The 14,427-nt window shown below is 41.2% G+C and overlaps 1 protein-coding gene across 3 annotated transcripts in view; it reads left to right on the top strand.

The window, feature by feature from the left end:
- Vezt (vezatin, adherens junctions transmembrane protein) overlaps positions 1–14,427 on the top strand; it is a 50,567-nt gene that overhangs the window by 9,081 nt on the left and 27,059 nt on the right. For 2 of the 3 annotated variants that reach the window (XM_038314993.1, XM_038314992.1), the window contains exon 2: positions 12,703–12,837. In XM_038314993.1, coding sequence (XP_038170921.1) covers positions 12,703–12,837 — 135 coding nt within the window. Of the gene's footprint in view, positions 1–12,702; positions 12,838–14,427 lie in introns of those variants that run through there. The other variant, XM_038314994.1, reaches the window with a different exon arrangement.

Below are 14,427 nucleotides of genomic sequence, written 5' to 3'. Positions count from 1 at the left end.
GTTTTGTGATCCTGTTGCTGCAACCAGCGGCCCCATGAATGTTGCAAAGGAGCTCTCCAACTCGGCCACACCCAGCAGTCTTCCCTATTTGTATTGCATTGTTAACGTGCCGTCTCCTTGTCTGAGGCCGTGATGCATCTAGTGTCTGCTCCTTGGGTTTTGTTTTTACACAGGCTCTTGCTACACTGCCCATGCTGGCCTCAAATTCCTGGTTCAAGAGATCCTCCTGCTTCAAGTGCTGAGACTAAAGGCCTGTGACACCATTCCTGTCTTTGCCTACATTACTTTTATGACTACCATAGTACATTATGCCCTTACATTAAAAATTTTCATTTTTTTACAAAGCATTGTTGAAAGACTCTTGAGTTGGGAGGCTGACTTACATTCCTTAGTGGTAAAATTCTGAATGAATCACTTCATTTCCATGCTTGTTCCCAGTTACAGTGAGATTATCCTTTATGTCAGGTGATTCTTAGTATGAAACATTTCCTACCTCTGTTCTAAGTGATCTGAAGCGCTCTGGTGGACGGAGTGAGAGGTTGGGTTTTTGGAAATATCAATTTGGAACTACAAGAAGAGAATCTACTCATGTTCCGTGTATGCTCAGGTTGGAACCCCTGACTTAGTGCTGGCTTTCTCTGGTTTTGTGCCAAGTTTCCCCCTAAGTTCCCAGCAATAAATATTGCCTTAAGGATTTAGGAGGAAAAGGTCCAAGCTACAAGGAATGTATTAAGTCTTTTGTCTCTGGACTTTCTGAATCTTGCTTCTAGTACCCGTTGAGATCCCTGGTGCTAGACGCATCACAGGTTAGCAAACCAAAGTGCCCACTATCTTTAATTTGAAATAAGGTATTTGAAGACATCCTGTATTTAAATGTGCATCACAGTCAGTGTAGCTGATAGAATATAGCCATTTATATCTTATTAGTGGAAATCATCCTGGCTGATCCACAAAACTTTAACTTCATATAATTTAAGACCTTTATTGAAAATGGAGTTTCTACTTCTGTATATCTTGCTTTACTGGTTTTTTATTTATACATTATTTTTAATGAAGGCTATCCTTAAACTATAAATATATATGTATCCAACTCCTGATCCTCCTGCCTCCTCCACTCCCAAAGTGCTGAGATTATAGGCATGCACCACCATCCCTAGCATCTGAGACTTTCTAAGAAAAGGAATAATCATTTTGAGAGAAAGGTTTCTTTTGTATCTAAGAGCCTCGTGGAGGCCTGAGAAGATGATTCATCAGGTACAGATGTTCCCTGCCAAGCCTGCTGACCTGAGTTTGGTTCCACGTGATGGAAGGCGAGAATGGGCTTCCATATCCACACCGTGGCATTCACGTGCCTGCCAGCCACCACCACCCCATAGATAAGTAAGCATAATAACCACAAAGAATCTCCTTGTGTTATTTTTTTACTTTAATTTAATTCATCGTTGGGTGTGTTTGTGTTTACTTTTCAAACTTAGAGTAGTAGGCAAAGAAAAAAAATAAAGTGCATTCAAACTTCATTTTAGTGTTATTTGTATGTTCTTCTCATCCAACAGTATGTCAAATATGTTTGACCTGGCCTTTTGATCAACTGAAAATGATGGATAGTTACAAGCTCCTCAGCAAACATATACCACTTAATTAGCGAGATTCCTAAAAGTGTGAAAGCCGGGTAGCACCACGGCCAGGGAGGACCCAGTCCGCCTTTGCTGGTGGTGGACCTAGCGGCTCTCTGTTAGGAACAGCTCATCGTTGCTCTTTATTTTCATTTGGTTGAGTCTGTATGCTGCAGAGGTCGGTTCTCCCTTTTTGATGAGTTTGATTTTTTTTGGTTTTTATTTAGATAGTATTTTGATTTAGAGAGAACATTTATGCTGTGTTCAAGGGCTGAAAATGTCTCCTTCATAAACTTTTGCTCATAGCACCTCATATAAGATCAGTTGAGTAGTACTCATTTCAGTGAAAATTGTTAGAGCCGGCAGGCAGCCAAGGAGATGTGTGAATCTGTGCCCCCCTCCATGTGTAAATAGACTTTCAAATGTGCGCTGGCGTCCTTTGAAGGTAAGCTCCCCCCTCCCCATTACCTTCTGCTGGTGCTGAGTAACAGTAGCCCTAAGGAGACAATGGCCAGGGCTTTTCAAAGCCCTGCTTCTGATAGAAAAATGCTTAGTAATGACAGACACGCCCTCCAATCCAGTGGCCATTTTGTACTGTAGCTCTGGAGAAACAAGTGGGAACCCTCGCAGAATCAAGTCTGCATCAGATATGGAGCGGAGGCAGTGAGTGTTTCACCGAGGAAACCGGAGCCCCGAAAACTATGCTGTCTGTGAGTAGTTTAGTTGGACGCTGTTTTATGGGACCTTTTTAATATTTTTAAATTCTGCCATTAGGTTTTATCTCCTTTTAATATTTTTAGATTCTGCTATTAGGTTTTGTCTCTGTTCGTGTTATAGAGCAGTTAAATGCTTCCATTTGGGGCTTTTGAAATAAGTGGTGTTTTAGAAGCTGTGCTAAAATATGTAAGCTCCAACAAGTATTTATAATTTTAATCTTGCAGCATACTAGCCTATGATACTTCTCAGTCATTTAGGAGTGGGAAGGCAGTGAGGAGTTTGAACATTTTAGATTTTACTTTACAAATCTTTTCTTGGTTAAAGACAAGCAAATAGATGCTGGTTTCTATAGCAACAGAAATTGATTTTCCATTGAACAGTTTGTTGATTTTAACTTGAATTTTGATTCTTTAAGGAAAGCCTTCATTTAAAATTTATAAAGTGGCTGTATAATTTGGTAATGATAGTCTTCCTCCTCGGTTCATTTTATGTATTCAGAAGTTAGCCTGGTGGACATAAGGAAGTCATGAAATGAAGGTGTTTAATGTTTTCATCCTTAGCAGCCTCCCCCAGACGAGTTCCCATCCTGTATGTGGTGATCATGGTGAGACCTATGGCTTGTCTGCCTTTTAAGAAAGGTCTTTGTCACGTTGCCTCAGCTGGGGTCAAACTCTGGGTTCAAATGAGTCTCCCACCTCAGCTACTGACTCGCTGGGAGCCTCAGGCTGTGCTACCTTGCCATAACTTTACTTCTGTGTGACCAGTTACATTCAAAGATAAAAGGTCTTTTTAGTGTCTTAAAGTGACAAATTGTGATTCACAAACAAATAGGCTCCCATCAAATCAATTTAATAAATAGATGTAAATATTCTCCCATCACATCAATTTAATTTTCAGAGCCTTTTCCTTAAAAATTTTACTTTGAAGTCAGGGTCTTTTAGTGGTATTCTTGGCATGGTATAAACTTCTAAAAAAATATGTGACTGACTTACTTTGTACCACATATGAGTTAATATACATTTGAAATAAAAGTTGGAAGTGTGGTAACTTCAGTAATGGGAGTAGAACTCCTTCCTGGGCCAGAGAACCAGGGTGAGCACAGATTCGGGTAGCTGGGACGTCCGCATAGCAGTTCCTTCCTCGCCATTGCAGCGGAGCTGTACTCCTCACACTGCAGCTGTAGTGACAAGTGTGACGGCTTTCCTGTTGCTCTTGTGTTTAACGTAGCCTGGCAAGCCCTAGTCACCAGCATCTGACAGTTCGCGTTTGCCAGATCCAACAGTGCGGCTTAAATATGGTACTGATACTTTAAATAAAAACATATCTAATAATATCAAATGATTAGTGTGGGCATAGAAAACAGCACAAGATGCTTTTGTTCACTTGCTAAAGTAGCACTTAATAGGATACTGATGCCTTCTTTATCAGTAGTGCTTATGCTAAGTACATTTTTTGAGAAAGTCTTACATTAATATATTATTTTACATACCTACATATATGTGTAGCTCAAATAATACAGGGTGATCAATGCTAGACACCTAGTATTAAAAGTGCTAGGTCAATGGATATACAGATTTATATTTTACTACTTATACTTACAGTATATGAAGTACCTGCTCCCCCACTCTTGCCAGTGATATATATTGCCATATTCTTTTTGTTGTTTTTATATTTATTTATTTGATTTTACATATATGAAACTTTTGCCTGCATGTATGTCTATGCTCCGTGCATGTTCAGTGCTTGTAGAATCAGAAAGCGACTTGGGATTACAGGCATGGGCCACTACTGAGTTTTACTCTGATTTAAACATTTACTAAGTGCTTCTACAAATGTATTCTATAGTCTACTTTCACCCAACAATAGGAGATTGGCTAAGTCGTGACACAGGAATTGAAATCCTCTGAGAACATCTGAAGGAAATAAATAGAATTCATTCCTAATATAGAAAGACGCCCACCGTGTAGGTGAAGAAAGCCAGGTGCAGAAAAGTGAAAAGCGTGCATTTCCATTTTGTATAAACATTTCAAAAGCCATCTACACACACATAAATATGTACTACATTTTGAGGAAAAGCTTCCCAAGCTAAAGAATGTTTATTCCCTTCTGGAAAAAAAGTGTGTGTGGGGGGGGACTAAGTACTAAGTGTTGGCTAAACAAGTTATTTCTCATTTTATATCTTTCAGTTAAATTTTTAATTTAAAAATAGCAAAGCAGTGAAAAAATCTGTGAGGATAAGCAATAAGCTTGGTTTCCTTTTATAGATAAACTAAGTTTCCTTCTTGTTACATAGCCACAGAAAGAAGCTGACAGTAGAAAACTACCAGAGTCACTGAGGGAGCTGAGGCACAGTGCGTTTTAAGAAACATTTGGCTAGGGGGCTGGAGAGATGGCTCAGAGGTTAAGAGCACCGGCTGCTTGCTGGCTGCTCTTCCAGAGAGATTCCAGAGAGAGCTCCTGAGTTCAGGCCTCAGAAACCACAGGATGACTCACAACAATCTATAATGAGATCTGGTGCCCTCTTCTGGTGAGTAGGCACACATGCAGACATAACACTGTATACATAATAAATAAATTTTTAAAAAAGAGACATTTGGCTAGTGTTAAATAAAATAAATGGCTGCTGATCTTTCTACAAGGAATGTTGTTAGCAGTCAATCATTAGTATTCCAAGCTAGAACTATAGGATACTGAGGTAAAACTTGGCATTGTAACACCACGTTGGGCTTGTTACTTGGCTGTAAGACAGAGCAGACAGAACCATTGACCATTCTAAAGTGACCTCTGGGCTTATAATGTGGCATCTAAACCGTGGGTTGTGACTCAAGGGAGCATTGCAAGCCTTTAACAACAGTAAAAGTTTCTGAATGATTAATGGCCAAAAGTTAATTAAAAAGCAAGTATGTAATGAATCTAAGGTGTTTCCATCAGTGTTTGCCCATGCTGTTATCTTGCAGCTTCAGCACAGCCTCATTTCTGGTTTTTGGTTTTTCAAAATGTGCTTTCTCTGTGAAACAGCTCTGGCTGTCCTGAAACTCGCTCAGAAAAGGCTGACCTCGAACTCAAGAGACTCACCTGCCTCTGCCTCCCTCCCAAGCCCTGGGATTGAAAGTGTGCGTCCCCATGCCCAGCTCACAGCCTTGTTTCTGAATACTCAGCATGTGTGTTTGTGACGCACATGCCATCACCCCGCACAGCGCCAACACTGGCTGAACCGCCTCCCTTGAGCTCTTTGTTTTTATATGTTATGAATTACAGTGGTTTTTGTTTTTTAACAAAGATTTCTGCTCCTATGGAAATGTAGTGGTTTAATTATGGGGGGGACTTTGAGTATTTTCTTAGTATCATTCCTCAGCATAAAAGTATCAATATATTTTTGGATTGTATTGTTAGAGAGTTTGGTTTTAAAATTTGTTCAGTTGCTGATTAGAGTTTAAATTTTTAAAATAATGTTAAATGAATTTGACTTGCTATTGGGACAGAATTACCAAATTTTTCTGAAATGATCTGCACTACATACTTCTGCCACTTTGTACTGTATGTTTATGTGAAGCAGCATTCTCAGTGTTGATGATAGTAAATCAAAATATCCATCAACTCTGAAAAGTGTCCTGCAATATTAAATAGTCATCCATGATTTCATTCTATATAAGCTAGAACATCTATCTCATTCATATACATAATTACTTAAAGTTTTATTAAATGGTAAAATTATATCTACTAAGAACTTGTTTAAAATAAATTTATGACTTATTATCAGCAAACTGTTTATCTCTTTTATATACCTATCTATCTAGTACTGTGTAAACGTGGGCAAGTGAGAATGGGATACAAGTAGAAAAAGGCTTTTGTTTTTCTTTTGTTGTTGTTGTTTTGGTTTTTTCAGATAGGGTTTCTCTGTGTAGCCCTGGCTCTCTTGGAATTCACCCTATAGACCAGGCTGGCCTCCTCCAACTCACAGAGATCTGCCTGCCCCCACCTCTGGAGTGCTGGGATTAAAGGTGTGCGCTACCACCAACCTATGGGAAAAGTTTTAATAAGCTGTGACCAATGAGCACAGTTGTGGAGGATCAGTTCCATGGAGCCTTCTATCCTGCCCATGGATAGCAAGGTCAGCAGATGCTCAGGTCCCTTATGCAAAATGAGGTAGTGTTTGCATGTACCTCGTTCACATGCTCCAGTGTACTTTATACCTTGTCTAGACACGTAGGTACCGAATATGGGTAATACCGTATGGTGTACCGTGTGTTTACAGGATGATGACAAGAGGAAACGTCTAGCAATGGAGCAGACAGGTGCCAGTTTTGTTTTCCTTTCTACCCATTGTTCTTTAAGTCTACAAGCATAAGACCCATGGCTATAAAGAGCTGAGTTATTGACACTGATGGTGTTTCTCATGTCAGTAGCTAAGGGAAATCACCCAGGAAGGAGCCACTTCTGAAGGAGACAAGGTTTGCTTATATACCTTACCTGCCTTTCCTAGTTTATACCTGTGACCCAGTCAGTCAGTCCCACATTTCTTATCTTGATACTCCAATGGAATCTTCTGATATGGGAATAGCTTTATTAGGAAACCAGAATTCACTTAAATTATATGAATTCAAGTAGAAATTATCTACTAGTCCTGTAGCTGAGCTAGAATTCTTGCAGGTCTTACCTGTTGAAGTTAAGCAAGGGTATGATACTATTTTATAAAGAAATTCACCTTCTTGCTGCCCATGGTAAGCCTAGCACTCAAAAAACTCAAATAGGGTAGCCCTTCAAATCTAAGGCCATCTACATGGAGAGACACTGTTCCAGGGTTAGGCTTTGCTCCCCGTTTCTGTCCTTGGTAGGTTTTTGGATATAGTGTGCCATTAGGTTCATGACGGGAGTCTGCCATATTGATGTCATTCTAACAATGCAGAAGACCATTGCCGGTTCCTCTCGCCATGCTGGTCTCAGCCAGTTTTGCTGGCTCCTCTGCCATATAGCACTTCAGCTGTACCCACCTCCAACCAATCTGCTAGTGGTTTAATGAGAGGGTTGGGCTCTATGGAGACATTGTCATGTCTGAACGTGAGGCACGAGGGTAGGGGCCAACATGAAGTGCCTTAAGGCTTAAGACCTGAATGAGCCATTTTCTTGAACTTTTGTTCAGTTGAAAAAAAAAATGGAGTTTCTTGTCTGTTTTTATTTTTCTTACAAAAATATGCTTCGGTCACCAAAAAAGAAAAAAATTCTTAGCTCAACCCAAAACTTGTGGCTATTTTTCACTCAGCAAAATTCTTCCTGGTGCTGTGCTGTGAGTTTGGCAGCTAGGGTTTACAGGAAGAGTGAACCACAGGACGTCCTGAGGAGGAGCGCCCACATGCTGGGTCTGAGCTCTCCTCTTCCATGTGGCAGCACTGGCCCTCTCCAGGACTTCAGGGTTTCCAGTGTTGACGCTTTCTTTCTCCACATAAAACAACCGAAGCATGGGTGATTCTGTTTTGCCTGGACAAAGGGAGAGGGTTATGATCAAGCAGACCATTTGCCCTACCTCCACATTTCCTTTCCAAAGTCACCATCAACGTGTGATACTCATTATATGAAAAATAGGGCTTCCCATAGATGTGATTGGTTCTTAGACCTTATGGCCCAAGACCTCCAAATAATAGTGGTTTGGACAGTTGCTGCGGGAACACTACCTTCTCATAAAAGAAAAAAAATGCACTTTATATTGAATGATAAAGTTTGATGCTGACAATTTCACCCTTTTCATGCTTACACAGTTGGGCAGTGAGATATTATGTTCTGTACTGAGGGTAAGCTGTCACTTGTCATGACCATTGTCTTTGCTGTAGGGATTAGAAAAGACTGCTAAAGTACTTCTTGCTTTTCATTTACCATCTATTTAAAGCTTACTTTTCTTCTTATATTTCACTCAGTAGATTGCAAAACATAAGGGGAAAAAGCGACACCAGCAAGACCAGGTGCAATACACTGAATGCAAAAACAGATCAAACTGAATGCGAAAACAGATCAAACATGCCCTTGATGGCTGGAGAGACAGCTGTGTGGGCCAGAGCTGGTTCATCTTCCAGAGAGCCCTGGTAAACTCCCAACACAGCTGTCTGAAACCCCACTTCTACAGGATCGAACGCCCTCTTCTGGCCTTCATGGGCATTGCATACATGTGCTGCACAAACATACATGCAGGAAAAAAACATACATATTTTTAAAAAGAAATAAACCTTTTAAAAACATTTTACAAGAGCTCTATTACCCAAATTACAGTAATGAGGTTGCCAAATATGTCAATACACTCTTATTAATATTTTTCACTTGGATTTTTTTGTTAAATGCATTGCTTACATTATTGCTCCTAATGAGTTTATTGCTATTTTTAAATAAAGCAAGTATTTTAATTTTTTCCCCTTCTAATTTCTCATGTGATAAATGCCAATAAACAATATATGGAGAAGACAGTCTTTGGGTTCTTCAGTTTTTAAAGCTAGAAAGTTCTTTTGTTTGAGAAGGGAGTAAATTGTTTGTTTGTTTGGGGCTTTTTTGAAACATGGTCTCATGTAGCCCAGGCTAGCATCAAACTTGCTATGTTGCTAAAACTAGTCATGAACTCATGATCCTCCATCCTCTACCTCCCAAGTACTAGGATTACAGGCTTGCACCAGTGTTTGGCTTCAAGAGGTCTGGACTTTGAGATCCACTGATGAAGAGGTAGTTTCCTGAGAGCTATCAGATAATGTCTAGATTATTTAACAGTTTAAGAAAAACATAGCATATTAGCCCAAATCTTTTTAAAGAATTAATGTAGAGCTGGGAAGATGGCTCAGTGGTTAAGAGCCCTTACTTCTCTTGCAGAGGTCTTGGGTTTGGTTACCAGCACCCAGGTGGTGGCTCACAATCACCTGTAACTTTACTTCCAGGGGATCCTGTGTCCTCTCTGGCACCTGTGGGCTTCTGTACTCAGGTGGTGCATATAAACTCACACAAGCACACACCTATCCACATAAATCTTAAAAATACATACTTTTTAAAAATTAATGCAAGCCGGGCGGTGGTGGCGCACGCCTTTAATCCCAGCACTCGGGAGGCAGAGGCAGACAGATCTCTGTGAGGTTGAGGCCATCCTGGTCTACAAGAGCTAGTTCCAGGACAAGCTCCAAAGCTGCAGAGAAACCCTGTTTTGAAAAACCTGTAACATTTTATACACACACACACACACATACACACACACACACATACAGATGTCATTCCACTAAAAAACTTCTCCTGTGTTCTTTTTTTAAAGGTTTATTTATTATTTATTTATTATTATAAATACAATACTCTGCCTGCATGTGTACCTGCACCACTGAAGAGGGCACCAGATCTCATTGTAGATTGGTTGTGAGCCACCATGTGGTTGCTGGGAATTGAACTCAGGACCTCTGGAAGAAGAGTCAGTCCTCTTAACCGATGAGCCATCTCTCCAGCCCTTCTTCTGTGTTCTTAAATCGAGTTTATATGCTACAGGGTCTGTCTTGGTCAGTTCATCTTGCAACATTCAGTTAGAACTCTTAGTCAGATGGTACAAGCCAAATACTTAAGATTTTGCCACAAAGTTAGCTGTGTCAAAGTTGTCTGTACCAAACATATGTCACTCATGCCCTACCCAAGCAATACCTTCCCTGAAGTCCCTTCGTGTGCCTGATATATATGTGACAGTGACTGGTGCTGTCACAGAGGATTCCCCCAAACTAACGTTTTTTGGTTATGCCAATTCTCTGTAGACTCTCCTCCACTAGCCACAACCCGCAGCGCCTGTAACCAGTGGTTCCTTGGGCCTTAAAACCCTTCCTTGCCCCAACCCTCTGAGTATGTCCACCATGGCACATGAGCACCCCAGATTCCAACCCTCTGAGTATGTCCACCATGGCACATGAGCACCCCAGATTCCAACCCTCTGAGTATGTCCACCATGGCACATGAGCACCCCAGATTCCAACCCTCTGAGTATGTCCACCATGGCACATGAGCACCCCAGATTCCAACCCTCTGAGTATGTCCACCATGGCACATGAGCACCCCAGATTCCAACCCTCTGAGGGTCCACCATGGCACATGAGCACCCTAGATTTCAATCCTTTTCAGTTCCTGAGTAAACTAGAGTGCTTTGGAGAGTCAGTTTCTTTCTTGCCCACCTTAGTTTGGCAGCTCTGCTGCTGGTTTTATGCTGTCCCTAACACTGAATTCCTAACAGATTTTGATGTTCTTGTTTGTTTTTTAAGATTTGGGTATTTCACTGAATGGTATCAAGGCTTTTTTTTAAAAAAAAGATTTGTTTATTTTGTGTATATGAGTGTTTTATATGGATATCTGTTTACCAAGTGCATGCCTGGTGTCTGCAGAGGTCAGAAGAGGGTGTCAGATCCCCAAGACCTGGAGTTAAGGACAATAGTAAGCTGCCGTGGTGGCTGCTGGGAAACAAGCCTGGGTCCTCTGCAGGAACACAAGTCTCTTAACTGCAGAGCCATCTCTCTACCTCTCAAAGTTTATTTCTTTGTTTTACTTTATATATGTGGATGTTTTGCACATATTCATGTATGTGATTGTTGGATTCCCTGACACTGAGGTTACACATGGTTGTTAGCGACCAACTGGGGCTCTGGAAATCAAACTCAGCTCCTGTGCAAGAACAGTAAGTCTTGACCCCTGAGCCATACCTCTAGCCCCTTAAGAAGTTTTTTTAAGTTTTAAGCATGTTGCCTAATTTTTACTTTAGAAAAGTTGGAAGGTTAAAATTAATTTTTGCTACTGATCCATGGTAAGTTTCTCAATAAATTTTCATCTGATAGTAGCAGTATGTTTCTTTTTAATGGAATGGGGTGACTCTGTGTTGTGGTGACAGAACTTTCCCTGGGGAAACGCCACACAAGTCTGCTCACCCCAGATAGGGAGCCCATGGCAGACCCAAGCACAGACACCACTGAAGTAGTATTTGGGGAACCGACGAGTTTTATTGAGTTACTTATAGGCGAATGGGTGAGGGACTCCTTACAGGGACAGAAATGACACATGGACAGCTGCATCACCAAAGCCCACCACTGCAGGGTGACAGCTCACAAAGCTGGGAACCTGGAGCACACTGCACAGGCTGCAGGCAGCTCGTCGGGTTGGCGCTTTCCTTTCCCAGCTGTCTCAGGTGGTCTAAAGCTCTCCAGACATCTTGACTGGTGTCAGCTTCTCCCCCAGTCAGGTCTTCAGCGTGTTCTTACAGCTTTGCTCATCTAGGAGTCTTCTCTGCAGTGAATTTGGTCTGGTTTGGGGACTTCATGAATATATGCTGAGTTGTTTGCCTCCTTGCTTAGAGAACTTCCCCTCAGAGTACAATGTCTCAGTCTTGGAGGAAACTGTTACACAAGGCCTGGGACCAGGGCCAGGGCTCTCTGTTCTGTAACTTATGCCCTTTCCATATAACAAAAAGGTATATGCCGGGGACTCTTCTAAGTGCTTCCTGGGTTTGTTGTTTTGTTTTGTTTTTGAGACACAGTCTCACTGTGTAGACCAGGTTGGTTTAAAACTCGAGAGATCACCTGCCTCTGCTTCCCAACCACTGGGAGTAAAGGTGTGCACCGCCATGTTGAGACCCCTCTGCACTTGGTGTATCCTGTCCTCTGGGAGACAGCTGAAGCACCCGTGGTTTGTAAATTACCTCAGATACTTAGCTAGTGATAGAGTGAGAGACTGAACCTAAGCTTTGCTTCTGGGAACGTAGGGTGTTATATCACTCCCAGTGTCAAATGTTTGTGTTGTTACCACTGTGACGTCATGCTTATTTTAAACCAGCCTCTCTCATCTCTGCATTATCTAATATGTGAGCGAGGACTTTCCTAAAGTAACTTGAGTTGTTTGTAGTGTCGAGTACGGTGGGTAATAGGTGTATTCATGCTAAACAAAGTAATAAGCGTGTTATGTATAACATTACACATAAAATTGTAATGAATGTATTTAATTCTTGGCTTTAAATAATAACTGTTCCACTCCAGGTCCTCTTAGCAGCTATCAGTAGCCAGCACCGCCTGTTTGGAATGCTCTACTTAAAGACAACAAAAATTTGGATTAAAAAATTGCTTAAATCTATTTTTAATTTTGAGTTCATTTTTCTTGCTAGTGCTCACTCAAAAATGTGTGTCTGTTTAGAGCTTTTCCTTTTTGGGTCTTTTTGTTGCATGTTGGTTGATTTATTTGGTGTTCAGTGGGACTTTAATTAGCAGATCATTTCAGTTTTCATAAGAGAAGCTATAAAAATGTGGCATAAGCTGATATTCAGGTGTGCTTCTGAATTTGATCCTAAAACTTTGGAAACATCAGTGATCTTGAGAGTTGCCTCATTTCCTGTTTCTTTCAGAACTCTCCCCTTTACCAGTACTTACAGGATTTGGGACACACAGATTTTGAAATATGTTCTTCTTTGCCACCAAAAACAGAAAACTGCTTGCCGACGGAGGAACCTCACAAGGCTCCCACGAGAGTCCTACCAAAAGTAAGGAAGCACGCTCCACTTTTTGGCCTTAATCTTTTCCTCTTTACTTTAATGAGTAAAACACCCTTGAAGGCCAGAGATGTAGCTCAGTGGTAACTGCTTGCCCAGCATGAGAGGCCCTGAGTTCAAGTCCTCACGCTGATAAGACTTCCTTATTTCATTGATAGAATACAGCTGTCAAAGATAAACTTCAGTCTTCTGCTGCTCTGGAATTTTTTTTTGTGAGCAAGTTGTATGAACTGAGCAAATGAAATGATTTGAGAGTTAGCATATATTACTTCTTTAAATATTGAAATTGTCTGAAGAGGATCAAAGAAATGTACTGAAACCTTAGTTGGAACTTTGCCAGTGATAGTTCTCTATTAAGTGGCATGTTCATTAAATCGTTTTAGTTTGTTTTTTAATTCCCTTTTCTACACTGACAACTTGCAAGGATCAGTTCTCTCCTTCCACTTTGGGTTTTGGGGACCGAACTCAGGTGGTCCTGCTTGGTGGCAGGAGGCCTTATTGGCTGAGCCATCTTGCCAGCCAATTTCTGTTGTTCTTTGGGGTTGTTTTTGTTTTGGTGCTGTGGCTTAAACATGGTGCTTCTTTATACCAAGCAGACATTCATTGTACCATTGGCTTGTACACACATGCACACACACACACACACACACACACACACACACACACACACACAGCCCTACCGGGTTTGGGGGGGGGGTTGTTTTCTGTAAACTTACGTGTAAAAGTTGAACAGTTAGGTGTCGTTGCATGGCAGTGGACCAAGATGTTTCTGGTGATGTTTAAGCCCTGGGCCCTGATCATACTCCCAAGCACCCTCAGCCCAGCAGAACATGACAAGATCTCTGGCAATGCAAAAGGCCCAAGCCAAGGGCTTGACCTTATGATCCTGGCTTAAATGGAAGTATCTGCTTCAATGGCCCTGACCACCACGCACGACACATCTACTTTGACTCAACTCATACAGTATCAGCAAATGCCTATCCCAACTTCCAGCCCACTCTCCAGAACTCCCTCTCACAAGTCAGGTAGAATCGTGTATTGTGTTTTCAAAACAGCAGGTTGGGAGAGACGAATCCCAGAGGACTGTCTCTGACTCTCTTACTGGCTCTCAGGACCCTACTCCTCATGCTGGATCTCTTTGCCCAGCCTCAATACATGGGGAGCTGCTTAGTCTTCCTGCAGCTTGTTATGACACATTTTGTTGATAATTCCCTTTCTGAACATAAGCAGAGGGGGGAGTGGATTGAGGGGGATAGAATGGGGAGCTGGGGTGGGGGAACTGTGCTGGGGTGTAAAATAAATAAATAAATATAAAATTATTAAAGAAAAGAAGAAAGAAAGAAGATTTAGGAAGTCTGTCCTGGTCCCAAATGGAAAAAATCATTCAGAGATGAATGACTAAGAATGCCTATTGAAGTCTTTGTTTTCTGTAATTACCATCATTCTTAAGTGTGCAGGAATCAAAATAGTATAACTATATAATTTATATAGTCAGAATGTTTGGCCTTAAAATTGGTGATTGAGTTGCTGGTGAGTTTTATAAATATATCACAGTGATTTTTCATTTGGGATGAGGACTTA

The sequence above is a fragment of the Arvicola amphibius genome, chromosome 17 (genome assembly GCF_903992535.2).
Source record: "Arvicola amphibius chromosome 17, mArvAmp1.2, whole genome shotgun sequence".
Taxonomy (NCBI): Eukaryota; Metazoa; Chordata; class Mammalia; order Rodentia; family Cricetidae; genus Arvicola; species Arvicola amphibius.
This window is presented reverse-complemented; position numbering and strand designations above follow the sequence as displayed.